Here is a 17,016-nt window from a genome sequence, read left to right as displayed (position 1 = left end):
TATAATGGTTTTGTTAAAATGTATGTAACAGGCAGAAGAAGGCGTGGCAGACCCCACAAAGTATATATATTTTTGATCAGGGCGACAAGCTGAGTCGATTTGACCCTGTCCGTCTGTCTGTCTGTCCGTATGCTTGAACGCATCGGCTCTAGAAGGTATAAGAGCTAGAGACTTAAATGTTTTTTAAATGTCACTAAAAATCGATAACTCATCCCGTTATTTTGTTATCGATAAAAAACCTCATTGAAAATTAGTTATACAATTATATCTATTAGATAGAGTCTTCAATTCTTAAATATAAAATAAGACGCATTTTTGTTAATTTATCCCCCCACCCATATATCCACCCCTCACCACCACCCCTTTGTAAAAGGCATATTTCAGAGGATCTCGTAGTCGAGCAGTCTCGACTAGAGCTTTCTTACTTGTTTATTTATATAAAGTTTAAGTATTTGAATTGGATATTTGTATTTTTATTATTTATTTATGCAAGTTATTATAGAATTATTTAATCATCAAGCAGTCAAGAACTGCAAAAAATATTCATCTTTTGGTTCACTTTCAGCTAATAAACGCCCACAGACAAGTTCTTAAAATAAAGCTGGACAGAATGCTAATAGTGAAACGCTTTGTTTTTCTTTTTGAATTTATATATATTTTACACGTAAACATAGACACACAATATAAGTATTATTCATTTATTTATTTCTCGATTGACTTTTTAATAGAATTTTTTTAGGAAAAACTTTGAGTGATGTCCCACAAATTCTAAAACATAAATACCCATTTCTGGGATTTTATATACTTACAAACACAAGGTGTATTATTGAACAATATCACATAATCTTACTTAATCCATTTATAAAATATTTCATCTTAATTGCGTTTTATAAATGTATTTTCGTCGAAAAAACACCGATACATGTTATCTATATAAATTGATTATTTTATAATTGATTATCTTATTAAAAATAAAAAATACACATGTACCAATCATTCGCGCACAACCGCAACGATTTGGATGTTGTCCGATTAAAGCCTGATAATATACTGAAACAGAATGTTCAAAACAACAAATAATGTACGCTCTGTGCGAAACAAATTCAAGTTTCACATTAAACTGTCTGTCAACAGTCCGTCATAAAAATAAAGAAAAACTAAGAGTGCTTTAGTCGGCAGTGCCTGACTCGCAGATACCTTGCATCCTCCTCAAAGATTATATTGTGCAATATAATTATTAAACGCCAACTTAATCTCTTCGTGCTTAATTTCAAAATTTCGTACTTTAATGGGATGAGCGCAAACATATATATATACATATATATATATGTATATATATACATATATACATATATATATGTACATATGTATGTATTTCGACTTTCTACTCATCAAAAATATATGTATAAATATATGTTGAATGTACATATATGCATGGACCTACATTTTTAAGCCTGTTATTTATACATACGCGTAAGCATAACCAGTATATCTCTTATCCATTTTCTTTATGTTTTTCGTATAAGAATACAAGCAAATAAATGAATACAAAAACAATACCTCTGTCTTGTTATTCGGCATTTACCCGGAATATATAACGCCGGAAAAAATGCAAGTATTGCAGAGCCAAGAGTATCAAATTAATTTTTTTTGCAGTGCTAATAAACTGTAGAACATGTACAAATAAAATAAAAGAAATAAATTCATATGAATATTTTTCTAATTATTTATATATTTTCGGTAATATAAGCAGTAAATAATAAACTTTATGTACTTTAAATTAAATTTTTAATTTTCTTCTAATTCTTTATTATTTTATATCTATTATATCTATTAGTTTTTTATATCTATTAGTTTATTTATTTTTTTTTTTAAATTATTTTATTTATTTCAACTCATTGTTTAGTATTATTAGTGTTATATATATTAAGAAGGTGGGCATTTTTGATTTCATGAAAAATAGAAAGCTATGTTGCACGTTTTTGCAATTGGAAATTTGACATTTTCATAAACAGATAACAGAAATAAAAAATAAGAATTTATAGGAAGACGAAACCTCATCATTTTTTGAAATGAACAGAAACATACATACATACCCATATATGTACATGTCATTATGCTAAAAAAAACAGACAAGAATAAATGTTTGGCTGATTGCTAACATTTTACAATTACGTAAATAATTAAGTAAAAAATAAAATTTAATGACAATTTATTTATTTAAAAGCGGGCTTATTTAAAACAACAATTTAGCAGTGTGTCCAAATAAAATAAATTCAGATACTATATATAAATAAAATACTAAAAAGATCATTAAATGTATCGACTATCGTTATTCAAATAACAATGGACCAGAGATTATATATACAAATGTGTAAATTACAGTTCCAAATGAGTATTTTCTTGGAAGTTCAGTATTTTAATTATTGGCAAACATTTTTGTGGGCATGTATATATATACATATATTAGCATTAATTGTATTTATTTTCGAAAATGTGCATGTAAACAAAACAAAAATGTGCATATATATATATATATATGTGTGTGTGTGTGTGTGTGTGTGTGTGTGTGCATGTATATATATAATTACTCTTTAATATTACAGTATTTTTACTTAACAGAAAGCGATAGTCACTCATTGCTCCTTAATGCGTTAGTGTCGTCACTGTGTCGTTTAATTTTGCGTTGCGATTTATGTTCGAACTGTTTACATGTAAATTAAACTACATTTTTGCAAATATTCATTTTGAGCAAGAAAAATTAAGATATGGACCAGACTTTTCCTGATGATGCCTGGAAAGACTCTTTTGATAGATTGCTGGATCCCTTACCGTATGTCGGACAATACTTTAACTATGATATATAATGTATACCACTAATAAGGAAATTTAATGTCCTATTCAGTCATCTACGAGAACTGAACCTAATAAAGAAGAATGTGCGAAAATCATTTAATTTGGATTCTAGTGTAGAAAACTCCAATCCAAACATTTTGAGCATTGATAACTGTTTCTTGCGAAGCACAAGAAATAACCATACGAATGCTGATGATAAATTGAGCATAACAAATAAATTCGGCAACTCCATCTCAACTCCTTTTGCGAAACGCTTTCCCGATAATCTGTTTGATTGTGCCTTATCACCGATAGGTGGTATGAAACTAGATGGATTCCTGCCTAAAGACAATCGCAAACCGGGTACTTTTGGTGAAATAAATAAATATAAATGCTAACATATTATTAACGTACCTAAAATTCTTTACGTAAGATCTAGGAAAACATGGACAACAACGGAAGAGTAAGCAAGTTAATTTTCGTGTGAATACAGTCAGCCCTGAAACGTCTATCGATTCATTTTCGATGTCCCAATCTGTACCCACATTGAACGCACATCAGATATCAAGACGACAGACTCGATCTTCCCTTGTTCTGCTGCCTGGCAAATGGCGAAAGTCCTTACGTACCTGGTGTCGTACAAACCACAACGAAATATCTGGTCGCACTAGTTCAAAACAATGCTTGAAACCTCCAGATGTAAAGTCAGATGATTTGAGAGTTGTTCGAAGAAACTCACGAAAGTCGCAACACATAAATCGTGTTTCGGAATATGATCTTCAGATATGCTACGAAAAGGAAGTGTTAAACTACTGCGGTCAAACAAAGCCGCTTAAATTTAGTGTAGCTTACGCTGCTGCAAAAATGTTAAATACTTGCAAGATTGGCGAGGGAGTTTACGGCGAAGTATTTAAGTACACACCAAAAAATAAAACGGTATCTAATGTAGTTTTAAAAGTGCTCCCGATCGAAGGTTCTAGTTTGGTCAACGAGGAAGTTCAAAAAACTTTTGAACAAATATTGCCTGAAATTATAATTTCTAAAGAGATGAGCGCACTACGAACAAATCAAACTACCTCAACGAGTGGATTTGTGGATTTATACAACGTAACCCTTTCTATACCCAATACGAATATATAAATTAAATAATTAATGTACTCAACACAGGTCAAATTGGTCAAAGGAAAATATCCAAAACATTTAATTAGACTCTGGGAAGATTATGACGAGAAAAAAGAATCTGAAAATGATAATCCTACGATGTATACTGATAACCAGTTATTTATTGTTTTGGAGCTGAAATTTGCTGGCACAGATATGTCAACTTTTGGGTTTCAAAACGCTGAGCAGGGGTATTTTGCACTGCAGCAGGTACGGTTATATTTATTTATTTATTTATTTCTTAAAGCTATTGACAAAAACGAGAGTCAAATTAAATTTAAAAAAGAAAAAGCCTAAACAAAGTACAGGATATCAATAGTAACACCGACCCGATGGGGGTATTTTATTTGCCAGTCCGGCCAGCTATGCCCACGTCTCACAGCCAAATATGGTCAGTGAAACTAATGATGCTATAAAAAGAAGTGTTAGTAGGAAAACTTAGAAAAAAATATTAAATGTAAAATAATAAATATTTCTTAAAAATAAAAAATAAAAACAAATATATTAAAAAAAAAGAAAGAAAAAAATGTGATAAATAAGAATTAGTACAGAAAAAGAAAAAGTAAGGTTTTAAAAGAAATAGCAAGAAAAGTTAATAATAAAAAAAATAAATAAATAGATAAGAAATAGTAAAAAGAAAAGAGTAAAGGAAAAGCACAGAATAGAATGTAGGATAGAATTAAGAAATCACTACACAACATTGACAACGAAAATGTATACCAATGCTTATGCCTGGGCATTGTGAGTGATTTCCCTAAGATGAGCTAATAGCAAACTTTTTAATTTAGGAAGAGAGAGCTCTAAGGAAAAAACGTGATAATATTTATTAAAATTAACACTAAGAACATGAAACGCACTGTGCAAAGAATAATCCCTAGTGCACACCGGTAAATGAAGCGGACGATAGTGTCTAGTTGTTCGGGACGGATATAATCAACCATATTTAAAACATTCAATGTAGTGGAGTTCAGGTCATCTGAAATGAACTTAGCTTAATTGGTATTAAAAATAAAATTTTGAATAATAAAAATAAATTGCAATTAAGTATAGTTATGGTTACACCTGAATGCATCCTTACTTGATGTTTCTTTTTATTGAATATATACATTAGGTTACATTGACATTAGCTGTTGGAGAAGAGGCATTTCAATTTGAGCATAGAGACCTACATTGGGGAAACATACTCATTGAGAAGACGAAGAATAAGTTTATTGATTTTAAGCTTGGCGGAAAGCATATTTCAGTAGCGACAAAAGGGATTCAAACAACCATTATTGATTACACATTGTCAAGAGTAACTGTTTCGGATTGCTGTCATTATAATGACCTCTCTCAAGATGACGATCTGTTTGCGGCCACAGGAGATTACCAATATGACATTTACCGCATGATGCGAGATGAACTAAAGTGCGTATAAATAATAGATATTAAGAGAAATAATCGAATTAATTATATTTTGTTTAAAGAAATAATTGGTCGTCTTACTCTCCAAAAACCAATGTGCAATGGCTGTCGTATGTTAACTCTAAACTGATAGATGGCGTGAAATATAAAAGTATCAACACAAACGTTCATAAAACTTATTTAAGAAAGCTTAAAGCCTTCAATAACATCGTCCTGAATTTTAACAGTGCAGGAGAATGCGGTCAATATCTATGCAACATGAATTAGCCAAAAGCAAAATTTTTTCCTCATATATTTTATATTTATTTTATTGTATTTTGATTTTAATTTTCTATATTTTGTAAAAACTTTCTATTAGTATATTTTTTAAGTAAACGTGAAAGCTCCTTATCTTTGAAGGGCGGCTAAGCTTTAGTGAGCTACAAAGCTTGTTTTAAGCTTGAACTCCCTTTTTGTCAAACCGTAAAGCTTTCAGTCCTCGGTCCTCTACATGGCACGAATCTACAACTATAGTGCAAAGTGCAGGATTTCCCACAGGCTGATTCGTTCTCTTGTGTAAAGAGAAGAAAACAAATACAATTTGAAGCTAGTTAAATTAAGGTTAATCGAAAAAGTACTTAGATTAATTTCGCCTATAACTATAACAATTACTGAAGGAATCAAAACACAAGTGAATGAAAACAACTCAAATAAAAATATATACAAAGAAAAAAACTAAAAAATCGATATTGAATCATTATTTAAAATGCAGTTCAATTATGAGGAATGGGGCATACATATGTGAAGTATACCATACTCATGAATACATTTATATATAAAATATATATTTATGTACACACATATGTATATACATTCACATATATAAATTTAATAACTTTTTACATCTGCATACCTCTAGATTTATGCACTCAATGCATACGTACATACATCCATATGTTTCTTTCAAAAGTAGGATAGTACTTAAAATTAACTAATTAATATGGACAGTTACTAAATGACAACTTACAGTAAGCAACCAAGCAAGTACTAAAATAAAAACGGTGAGTATATATATCGTATATGAAATAAATATTCAAGCAAATGTACTTGATGTGAAATGCGAGTTCTTCAACTACGCAAATACATTGTTTTCATTATCAAGGATTTACGTACATACATATATATATGTCACATATGTATATGTCACCCCTATCTACATACATATATGTAAATATTAGGGGTTGTTTTGACTTATTTACTTAATAAAATATTTGGCCAGTTTATTTAACATACAACCATTTTCATACACGTATATATATTTATCAATATCAAGTATATTTTCCACTTAAACCTGTTGAAAGATTGGCACGTATACTTATGTATGTACATACATTGTGTGGCATATCTATAAAACGGTGACGAAAAAACGCAAATGTAATAATTTTTAATTTCTTTTTCTTGATTAGTGAATATACAATATTGAATATACATATGTAGATATGCAAAAACAGTGGAGTCCTTTTATATCGACTCGGCTTAATGCGTTCAACCGGTTATGCCGACGAAAATTCCATGCCTACGCTTAGTATGTTTCTATTTTTAACGACTGCGCTTGGGATGCGCTGCAGTGCACTGCATTGAGTGCAATAATGAAAATTTGTTTGTTGAATAATTTCTTTTGTAGACGAACAATCCAAATGAAATTTCAAGAACGTAATCATAATGTTCAAATGTGTATATATTCCGAAGCACAAGTCTCTAGTATTTTTTTAATTTGGGGCTTCCTTTGCTTCCTTTTGTCTGTTACATACTTTTTCACAAAATCGTTATACCCTGTATAACAAGTAAGAAAGCTCCCCTGAACCCTTCAAGCAACACACACACACAGGCAACTGCGCTTGGGTTGCGCTGCAATGTTGGTAATATTAGGAAAAATTAATTTTATTTCTAGACGTACAATCATAACGTAATCATAGTGCCTTAATGTATGCATATACCGAAACACAAGTCTCTAGCATTTGATATACGCCTAAATGGGTTAAATCGACTCAGCACGTCGCCCTGATCAAGAATATATATGTACTTTGTGGGACCTGCCACGCCTCCTTCTGCCTGTTACATACATTTTAACAAATCCATTATACCCTGATTTGCCATTTTCAATGGGTTCAGGGTATAAAAAGAAGCTGTTAGCAGCTTAGCAACGACATCACTGTTAAAAGACACACTTTTACGCAATCGTGCAGCGACACAAATGTATTGATGCAAAGCACTAACCAGAGTTCTCTGGTTAGTGTGCAAAGCTTATTGGGATTGACTCCCCAATGTATTTTATATTCTTAGTTGAAATAATTTCTTGAATAGAATGCTTAATGCTTAAGAGTACCTTATATTTGTTTCGAGTTTGATCATGATCTTTCAAAACATTATTTTATTATACAAATCGTAAATATTCGACTAACTGGTGCACTGTGAGTGACAAATCACTTACATATGTATGTACATCATTTAAGGTACAATTAAATGTGTAATATTCATACATATATTAATTTTCGCTTCCTTGCGAATGGATGTTTTATTCAACATTTTTATCATTTATATAATACGGCTTTTACCAGAAATATTTAAAAATGCATTCTGTTGGCATACACTCTGCCATGGCTATCAAGCGGCAGCGAAAACGTCGCGATGAGCAGAAAAGAGCCAAAGAGAGACGGTATAGCACTCAAAGTTCTGAAAGCGGTGAAACATTCCATTCGCCGAGTGGATCTGTCCGCCGTAAATATCATCATCCACATCATGCTGTCAAACCTGGACCAGGAATGTTGGACAGCCAGGTAAATTTTGTTTAGCATTGATGCAATGAAATTACTACAAACAATTCTTTCTTCAGGTCGTAACCAGCATCGGAATGCTGCACATTGGCATTGTTTTTATTGTCTTTGGTGTATTCCTTTGTGGGGCTGGAATTATACCAGATGAAGCTATGTCCTGGAACGTATTTAGTAAGGTTACGCTTAAATATCTTTTATGCTAGATGCTCATACACATTTATAACCTCATAGGCTCGAGCTCTGCATGGTGGAATGAGGTAACATGCACTGGTCTTTTTTCCTTTGGACTAGGCCTATTTTTGCTGATTCTAAACTGCCTAATAAGCCGCAAAGAAGAAGAGGACCTTGAAGACTATGTGCAACGTCAGCTTACGAGATCACGCTCTGGTAATAAAAATAATAAAAATGCTGTCGCACAATGCAGTCGTACGCCAAAAACTGTCCTTGGTCACTCACTTTGCCCCAATTTTTCAATTTTGAAGCTACTAAAATATATATTTATATATGTATATGCAAATACATACCATAAAAACTACTATAAGTTGGTCTATGCTAATCGTCAATGCCTGACGTTCATAGCCCAATGTATAATATCAATGATATGGAAAAATGATTAGCAAAAAACCTGCAGTTTTCATACATATACATATGTATAAATTCTTAAATTTGTAAAGTTTTCTTACATATATTTGTTTTTAAATTGTATATATATTATATATATATATATATATATTAATATCATATATACCGAATATGTTCTACAGGTCACCGACTTGAACGAGATGTAGAGACAGGCGTATTAACCACGCGTCACGCACGAAAGGCTGTTGCATTGCAGAAGAACGGACGGAATGGCTTGCCCTCGCCAACTGATGTAGCTGTTGTTCATTGTAGCTCAACGGAGAATATTTCAAATGGTCAGATTGTCGGCCGTAATGGTAATGCAGATTTTCAAGCGTAAAAACTTGATCAATATAGCTTTTTATACTAATTTGAATGATCAAATAGGTCTAAATAATTCTGGGGATATATTACTCGAAAAAATTGTGGAGGAAGACACACCGTATTTGAACGATCATAGTACAGCTATATCGCCAATAGAAATCGAAAACGACACAAAACAACTTTTAAGAAGGGAATCAATAACAGATGCAATCAATATAACGCGCATATAAAATATTTAAATACTTATACAAAAAAAATTTTTTTTTCTTTTTCAAGTTAACAAATTAAACAATCTAAAACTATTTCCAATAGGTCTAAGTATATATATCTATATCTATATCTATATATATATATATATAATATATATATATATATATATATATGTATATATAATATAACCATTTTAAAAACTTTTTAATAAAAAGAACTACATTTAATTATATTTAATTATATGCATAAAATGTATTTATTAAAAGTTCAAGCTAACAACAAAAAAACTAAAAAAAAAAAGAATATATATATATATAAAACAAGTAGAAAATTTGAAAATATTGATTAAGGTATATAAAACTGTGTCAGCATCCGACATACTGCTTTTATATTTATGTGTATCATTATTATCTAGTCTAAGCTATCAATAATGACTTTCTTACTTTCTTAAACAATATATATATATATATATATATATATATATATATATATATATATCTTAGCTATTTACACATAAGTAATAATAAGTGTCTTTGGACTTTCATTTTTCTTTTCTTTTTTTTTTTATAAGTTTAAAGCGACCCACAACTTCTAGGCTGGACCTGCAAAAGTTTAGATAGACATGAAAATTTAATAAACCTATGTTGGCATTTAATAATTATTTTTATTATTAATATTATGGGGGATAATTTGGCATTTATATGGATAAAATACCCATGTATTAGAACATTTAAGCCATCAAAATGTTTATACAAATAGTATTATTTATTCTTCACAAATTCATATGTAGGTATAATATTAATTTGGTAATTTCAATATAGGGTTGTTACTAATACTTTAAGAATATTAATTTTATGTTTACCAATAAGTGGGTGGTTTCCAAAAAGAAACGAAGAAACTCAATCTAAAATTCTGAACCAGCAAAGTGCACAACAAAAGAATCAAGACTTTTTCAAGTAAACACTCTTTGTCTGTATATACATATATATTTTTTTAGGTTTAGATATACCGAACAAATTTACATCTAAGCCTAATTTGTATTGCTTTAAAAAAAGAATAAAATAAATAATTAACAGAATAACAATATAAAACAAGTTCGCAAACTACTACTGCAGAAACGAGTACAAGCAGATTTGCTGGCCACATCGCATACGCCGGAGGACCGACAACGCTACACAGAGCGTATTGAAGAAATCAAAAACAAACTCCGATAAAGAGCGAAGAAACGCAAGGGGGCCGCAGAAATGCCCAAGCCTTAACTTGCCATTATACTATAAGTTCTATCAGCAAGTTGAAGCACGAAAGTGCAACTTGCAAATTACTAGCCTCTGTTAGGCTTTATGCTAAAAACACATGATTGGACAATTAATTGTATAAATAAAAAAAATGTCAGCCAATCATGCGTACTAATTATTAACATTTCCATGTCTGTGGCGCTATAAATATTAATAATAATAATCATTTTTTATGATTAAATGAAAATGAAAGGATAGTTTTTCAAATCTTAGTATTTTCAAGTACTTTTTTTTTTATAAAATTATTTTAACACAATTATAAACTATAGATATTTTTCCTCAAATTTAATCAGTAGAAGAAGACATAAACAGTAACTTTTTCATTAAATTAGATTTCCAAAAATTTAATTTCCAAAAGTAAGAAGGCTCTAGGAGATACCCTGAACCCTCCAAGCTGATATTCATATCATTCCGCACTTCTTTTATACACGCACGCACACATATGCAACCACCCTCACGCGCCCGCGATCTGCTAACTGGGCAGTAAGCAGCGACTGCGCTTGGGCTGCGCTGCAATGTGGGCAATGGTATTTACTTGGTGAATAACTTCTTTTGTAAACATAAAATCTTAATGAAATTTAGAGGGCGTAATCATAGTCTAAGCACAAGTCTCTAGTACTAGAAATACGTTTTTTACAAATTGAGGGCGAAGGGGGCGTGGTATCCAAAATCTGTTGATTACAAAATGATTGTATTCATCATATGTATAACCACAGTACATCTGAAATCTCCACGTCTAATAGTATTCCAATGAGGCTCAAAAAACAAAATACATTTTTCGATTATTCTCGATAAAAAGTTATCGGATGAGTTATCGAAAAAATAAAGCATACTCGTACTGCGTATGGTATACACGAGTATACACACAAAATCAGCTCAGCTCTCTAGCTCATATATCTTCTGAGATCTCGGCGTTCATACGGCAAGACGGACGGATGGACGGACAGGGCTATATCGACTCAGTTCATCGTGCTGATCAAGAATATAAATACTTTATGGAGTCTCCGATGATTCCTTCTGCCTGTTACATCCTTTTTTACAAAAACATTATACCCTGATTTCCCATTTTCAATGGGTTCAGGGTATAACAAGTAAGAAAGCTCTAGTCGAGACTGCTCGACTAGGAGATCCCCTGAACCCTTCGAACAAGTGATATTTCAATAATAATTCACACATGCAAACAAACACAGGCACACACACACACACATATATATATATATATATATATATATATATATATATACAGTCGATTGCGCTTGGGTTGCGCTGCAGTGTTGGCAATATTTTGAGAATTTATTTATTGAATAATTTAATTTCTAGACGTACGATCTGAATGAAACCTTCAGAACGTAATCATAATGCTTAAATGTATATACCGAAGCACAAGTCTCTAGTATTTGCCAAAGCCTTTTACAAAGATGATGGTGAGGGGGTGGATATAGAGCTGGGGGGTTAATTACAACAAAAACCGAAATTATTTAAAATACATTTAAAATTTGGAAACCCTAGCTAGGTGTAGGACACATAATTAAATAACTGGCTTTCCATAAGGTTTTCTGTTTTTAGAGATAAACTCGATATGCGCATGATATATACGGACCTAGGAAACAAAATTTCAAGTCTCTAGCTCTTATATCTTCTGACGGACGGACGAACAGTCAAACGGACAGGGCCAAATCGACTCAGCTCGTTGCCCTAATCAAAATATATAAATACTTATATATATATATATACTTTGTGGGGTCTGCCACGCCTCCTTCTGCCTGTTACAAACTTTCAACAAAACCATTATACCCTGATATCCCATTTTCAATGGGTTCAGGGTATAATAAGTTTATATTTTAGTTAACATATAGTTTCTTTACAAAATATGTATCTTAAATTATATATTTTATAATAATTATATATTATTCTAGCTTAAAGAGATTACAAATTTCATAAATAATATAATTTTTGCATTCCCTAATTTATTATATGTAGATACAAAAAAAACTTCGATTATTTAAAATCTAATGCAAATGCATGCAATGAAAATGCAAGAAACCCGAGTACTCGACTTCCCTATCGTCATTAACCTATCGATAACAATAAATGTACATTTCTAAACTTCTTAATGAAAGCCGATAAAAATAATGTTCACAAATAAGTTAATAAAAGTTTATATTCTTTGAATATTAATGTCAAAATAACATAATTAATTCTGCTCTATTACGATACGGTAACACTATAATTTTTGTCAATAATGAGTGATGTTGACGAAAATAAAATCGATCTTCCCCCACTTAGCTTTGAAATATGTATGTATGTCAGATAAACCAATTTCAATTAAGTTGTATATATATATATATATATATATATATATATATATATATATGCATATATATAAATATTATATATATATATATTGTAGGTCCAGAGAGCGATGGTGAGCGGAAGAAGCGAATCGAAATTGAAAAATTAATTGTCGATAACCCTGACGGCAGGATTCCATTAAATGCATTGCAAGAGTTGGCCCTTAGCGATTTCGGATTGGTAAACGATGACCTAAGGCGAGTTCTGTGGCCGCAATTGGCAGGAGTTGATGTCACAAATTTGGAACGTGTGCCAACTCTTGATGAGTTGCAAAGCCACCCGGAATTCCATCAAGTTTTGCTAGATGTGAATCGCTCATTAAAGAGATTTCCTCCAGGCATTCCTTACGAGCAACGTATTGCCTTGCAGGACCAGCTGACAGTGCTCATACTGCGAGTAATCAAAAAGTATCCGAATTTACGGTATTATCAGGGATATCACGATGTCGCCGTAACATTTCTATTAGTCGCTGGCGAGGAAGTCGCATTCGCCATCATGGAACAACTCTCTACAACCCATTTCTCTGAATGCATGCAGGAAACAATGGAGGCGACGCAGCGCCGTCTCATGTTCATTTGGCCGATTGTACTCTTTGAGCAGCCAGAACTTTTCCACTTTCTACAACGGTCTTCAGTGGGCACTTTGTTTGCCTTACCCTGGTATCTGACCTGGTTCGGACACAGCTTAAATTCATACAAGGCTGTTGTACGATTATACGATTATTTTCTTGCATCGCCGATGTATACCCCGATTTTTGTTACCGCCGCAATTCTATTGCATAGATCAAATGTTATACTTCAGGAGGACTGTGATATGGCATCAGTGCATTGTCTCTTATCAAAGGTAATTAATTTATGTATTCGTTCTTAAGTGTCTCCCCCGGTGCAGTCACCGAAAATCGAAGGATCTCTGTTGCAGGATGTTTTTATACTCATTCGCGAGTGAATGTCCAGAAATCATATTAGCTAAAGAGCTAGAAAGCTAAAATTTTGAATGTGCATCCACGTGGACCACCCATGATCACAAGCTATGGATATAGCGCCCATTGGGTGCGTTGGCAAATCGGAAATTTTGCACGTAAGCTAATGTTATGACTCTATAAAGACTGATGTAAAAATAAGTCTACGCTCACTAGGGGCATGGCCAATTGGATCACAAGACGTATTGATTTTTTAAATTCTGCTACATTATGATAATGGTAAAGACCTTGAATTTGGTATATATACTCGGGCTGACCGCCCAAGACCAAACAAATTGCCGGATATTTGTCTGCACACAGGGAGCGTGGCGAATCGCAAAGAGCATATCTCCTAAAGTATAAGAGCTAGAAGCTTCAAATTTGGATAATTAAGTTACTAGTAACCTCATCTATCGATGACTCAAAAATATTTATTCAGCCCCTTTAGGGAATTTTTAGAACGTAAACGTTCAAATTTTGTTATAAGGTTAGGTGAAGTGAGGTGAGGTAAGGTGTCTACAGCCAGTAGAGACGTGGCAAATTGGGAAAAAACATTTTCTACAGTATTACAACTAAACTTAGCCACTAAATTGCTGATGGGATGTGAATGAGTATTCAGCAGTCGGTAACGCCTGACTGCAACGTGCTTGCTTTTACTAAATAAAGTCTACTTTCAGCTGCCAGATGATTTGCCGTTTGAGGACATTTTAGTCAACTCCAGTAAATTATATGACAAATATAGTTTGACTGTAATCGAAAAGAAAGTAGAAGAACTCATTCAAAAGGAGTAAGTACATTACAGATTTATTGATTTCCAATGCAATAAAACTTAAACATCTTGTCATACAGGAAAGAACAGCGCAAGCTTGAGGAAGAACGGCGGATTAATTATCGACGATCTTGTTCTTCTAAGTCTAATTATAATGTAAGTAAATGGTTCTTAAGCGTGCTAACGCCAAAATCTGTTATGATGACAACCGCCGTTTCGATTGTCGTTGGAATTTGCGCTTATTACTACAAAAATCAGTATTTGGCCGCGGGTATAAGCTGAGTTTGTGAGTATTTCAGCCCAACGATATTTTTCGTAATACGTTCGGCATCTGTTCAGCCCAAGTGTGGTTGTATGGTTAAAATTTGCCTTTATTAATTATTAGCTAAGCTGAGCATGAGTGTAAAAATATACACACCCAAAGTATGTACACCATTAAAGTAAAGAGTAAAAACATTTGAACATTGTAAAAAATTACATATAATCTTAATTAGTGAATCAAATCCAAATGTTTATTACTATTGTATATAATTTAGATATTTGTAAATGAGTTTATGAAGCTAGCAAAATTAAATGTATGCATACCTTATAATAATATAAATAAAATAACATGTAAATTATCATTAATTTTGACTTTTATTCATTTATTACAATGTGCGAATGTAACCGAAATAATCATGGTGTAATTTACTAAATATATTTTTATTTAATATATGTGAAATTATATTTAATAATCTATACCAACAACAAAATATCTACATAATATTGAATTACTAATAATAGTCCTTAAACAATGGGGGCTGTTCCTTTGATTTAAAATGGGTCTTATTTCGTTACGCCGGCTAAAAGTCGACCAACGCTTGCAGACAAAATTTAAGTAAAAGAAAAGATTCGAAATTATAGGAAAGCAGATTTTCTTGACTCTAAAATTAGTCTATATTTAACATAAATATATTAGTTTGGAGTTTATATTTACAAATGAATAAAAATTTCTAACAATATTTAAGTGCTTTGTCTCTTTTAAGTGACTTCTCCAATACCTCAATCATAGCGCAAAGCTTCCCTAAATCCATTTCAAAATAGATATTTTCTCTTTTTGAATGTGACTGGCAATGTACATTTATGCTAGATACTTGTCGAATATTGCTTCTGAAACTGCTATCTCCCAATATTAAACGTGTATCCCAGGAAAAAGATACTACGCACTTGATATCCTTCTTCAGGTACTCACTTCTCCCAAGAGCATGCTCAATTGCATCCAATCTCGCAGCGAGCACCAATGGTACAAGTGGTCCGAATTCGGGACTTAAGTGTGGTAACTTTTCAGAAATATCTATTTCGCCGCCATCTGTATAACATTGTTGGTAGTATTTTGAGATCGTTCTTGTAGCCAGTAAGAAGTCGTCAGGATTTTGAAATCCATATTTATGAGAAAAGCGTAGTGCCTGTTGCTCGTTGATGTTTCCAATTAAGAACTCAATAGACAGATGGAGAACCTAATAGAGAATGAAATGTATTTTATTATTTCATGTGTGAAGCTGCCTGCAAGTATACCTCCATAAAAATTTCTTTATTATTAATACTCTTTAATAACTCCATTTTAATTAATGAAAGTAATATCAAAGACACTAATGCTTCTTACTCAGTACAGTATTAATTGTTTATCAAATTATAGCGATACACCAAGTGTTCGAACGTTTCCACTTTAGCGTGCTATCGATAAGATTGATGCGGCTTATCCACATTATAATAGTAGGGGGTATACACAGATGAATTTGTTACACGAAAATGTACGCCGAGTTTTCCTATTAACTATCGCAAACATCATTTTATAACAAATTTTGGACTGTGAACATGCCGGAAGAAAACAAAATCGAGCTTAATGGCAACAACTGCGCCTCTTATTATTTTTGCCAGTTCCCGCCTATATGAAGCCTGCAGAAAATTTACTTTTGCTTTGAAGGCAACATTATATTTTAATTATAATTTGTCGCAAGGTTCGTTGCGCAACTTTTTATTTTGATAGTTTTCGCTTTTATTTTACCACAAAGACACTATTTTCTTAATTAAATTCATTTATGATTATTTGTTTAAAATTTTTTTATTTCTTCAACTATAGACTTCTCCACTTTTAAGAGAAAAAGGAACGTTGCAATCATCACCTCACTCTCAACAGAAACGTATTTAATAACGATACCTCAACACTATTAACGTATAAATTATATGTTGTATATCCATATGCATATATATTAAAACATAAAAAAAGGCAGGTTT

General features: G+C 32.1%; 5 protein-coding genes across 5 annotated transcripts in view; 3 read left to right on the top strand and 2 right to left on the bottom strand.

Moving 5' to 3' along the window:
• The window catches only part of Ns4 (Nucleostemin 4), a 139,353-nt gene that overhangs the window by 66,988 nt on the left and 55,349 nt on the right, over positions 1-17,016 (bottom strand). The gene's annotated exons all lie outside the window — the stretch shown is intronic.
• Positions 2,605-5,775, top strand: Haspin (haspin). The gene is made up of 6 exons (XM_030390440.2): positions 2,605-2,833; positions 2,906-3,198; positions 3,269-3,942; positions 4,003-4,206; positions 5,108-5,403; positions 5,463-5,775. The coding sequence occupies exons 1-6, from the start codon at positions 2,769-2,771 to the stop codon at positions 5,665-5,667; spliced, it is 1,737 nt and encodes a 578-aa protein (XP_030246300.1). The 5' UTR covers positions 2,605-2,768; the 3' UTR covers positions 5,668-5,775.
• Positions 7,909-10,079, top strand: LOC115565334 (uncharacterized). The gene is made up of 5 exons (XM_030390442.2): positions 7,909-8,216; positions 8,273-8,384; positions 8,445-8,600; positions 8,978-9,151; positions 9,222-10,079. Exons 1-5 carry the CDS (start codon positions 8,010-8,012, stop codon positions 9,386-9,388), a joined length of 816 nt encoding a protein of 271 aa, XP_030246302.1. The 5' UTR covers positions 7,909-8,009; the 3' UTR covers positions 9,389-10,079.
• On the top strand, positions 12,727-15,365 carry LOC115564671 (TBC1 domain family member 20). Its single transcript, XM_030389248.2, has 4 exons — positions 12,727-12,960; positions 13,074-13,858; positions 14,651-14,760; positions 14,823-15,365. The coding sequence occupies exons 1-4, from the start codon at positions 12,906-12,908 to the stop codon at positions 15,022-15,024; spliced, it is 1,152 nt and encodes a 383-aa protein (XP_030245108.1). The 5' UTR covers positions 12,727-12,905; the 3' UTR covers positions 15,025-15,365.
• LOC108657671 (uncharacterized) lies at positions 15,426-16,431 on the bottom strand. The gene is made up of 2 exons (XM_018110326.3): positions 16,297-16,431; positions 15,426-16,238 (listed from the first exon to the last, which is right to left on the bottom strand). The coding sequence occupies exons 1-2, from the start codon at positions 16,339-16,341 to the stop codon at positions 15,735-15,737; spliced, it is 549 nt and encodes a 182-aa protein (XP_017965815.2). The 5' UTR covers positions 16,342-16,431; the 3' UTR covers positions 15,426-15,734.

Source organism: Drosophila navojoa, chromosome 3 (genome assembly GCF_054131105.1).
Source record: "Drosophila navojoa isolate 15081-1374.11 chromosome 3, UAZ_NAV_1.0, whole genome shotgun sequence".
Classification (NCBI taxonomy): domain Eukaryota; kingdom Metazoa; phylum Arthropoda; class Insecta; order Diptera; family Drosophilidae; genus Drosophila; species Drosophila navojoa.
This window is presented reverse-complemented; position numbering and strand designations above follow the sequence as displayed.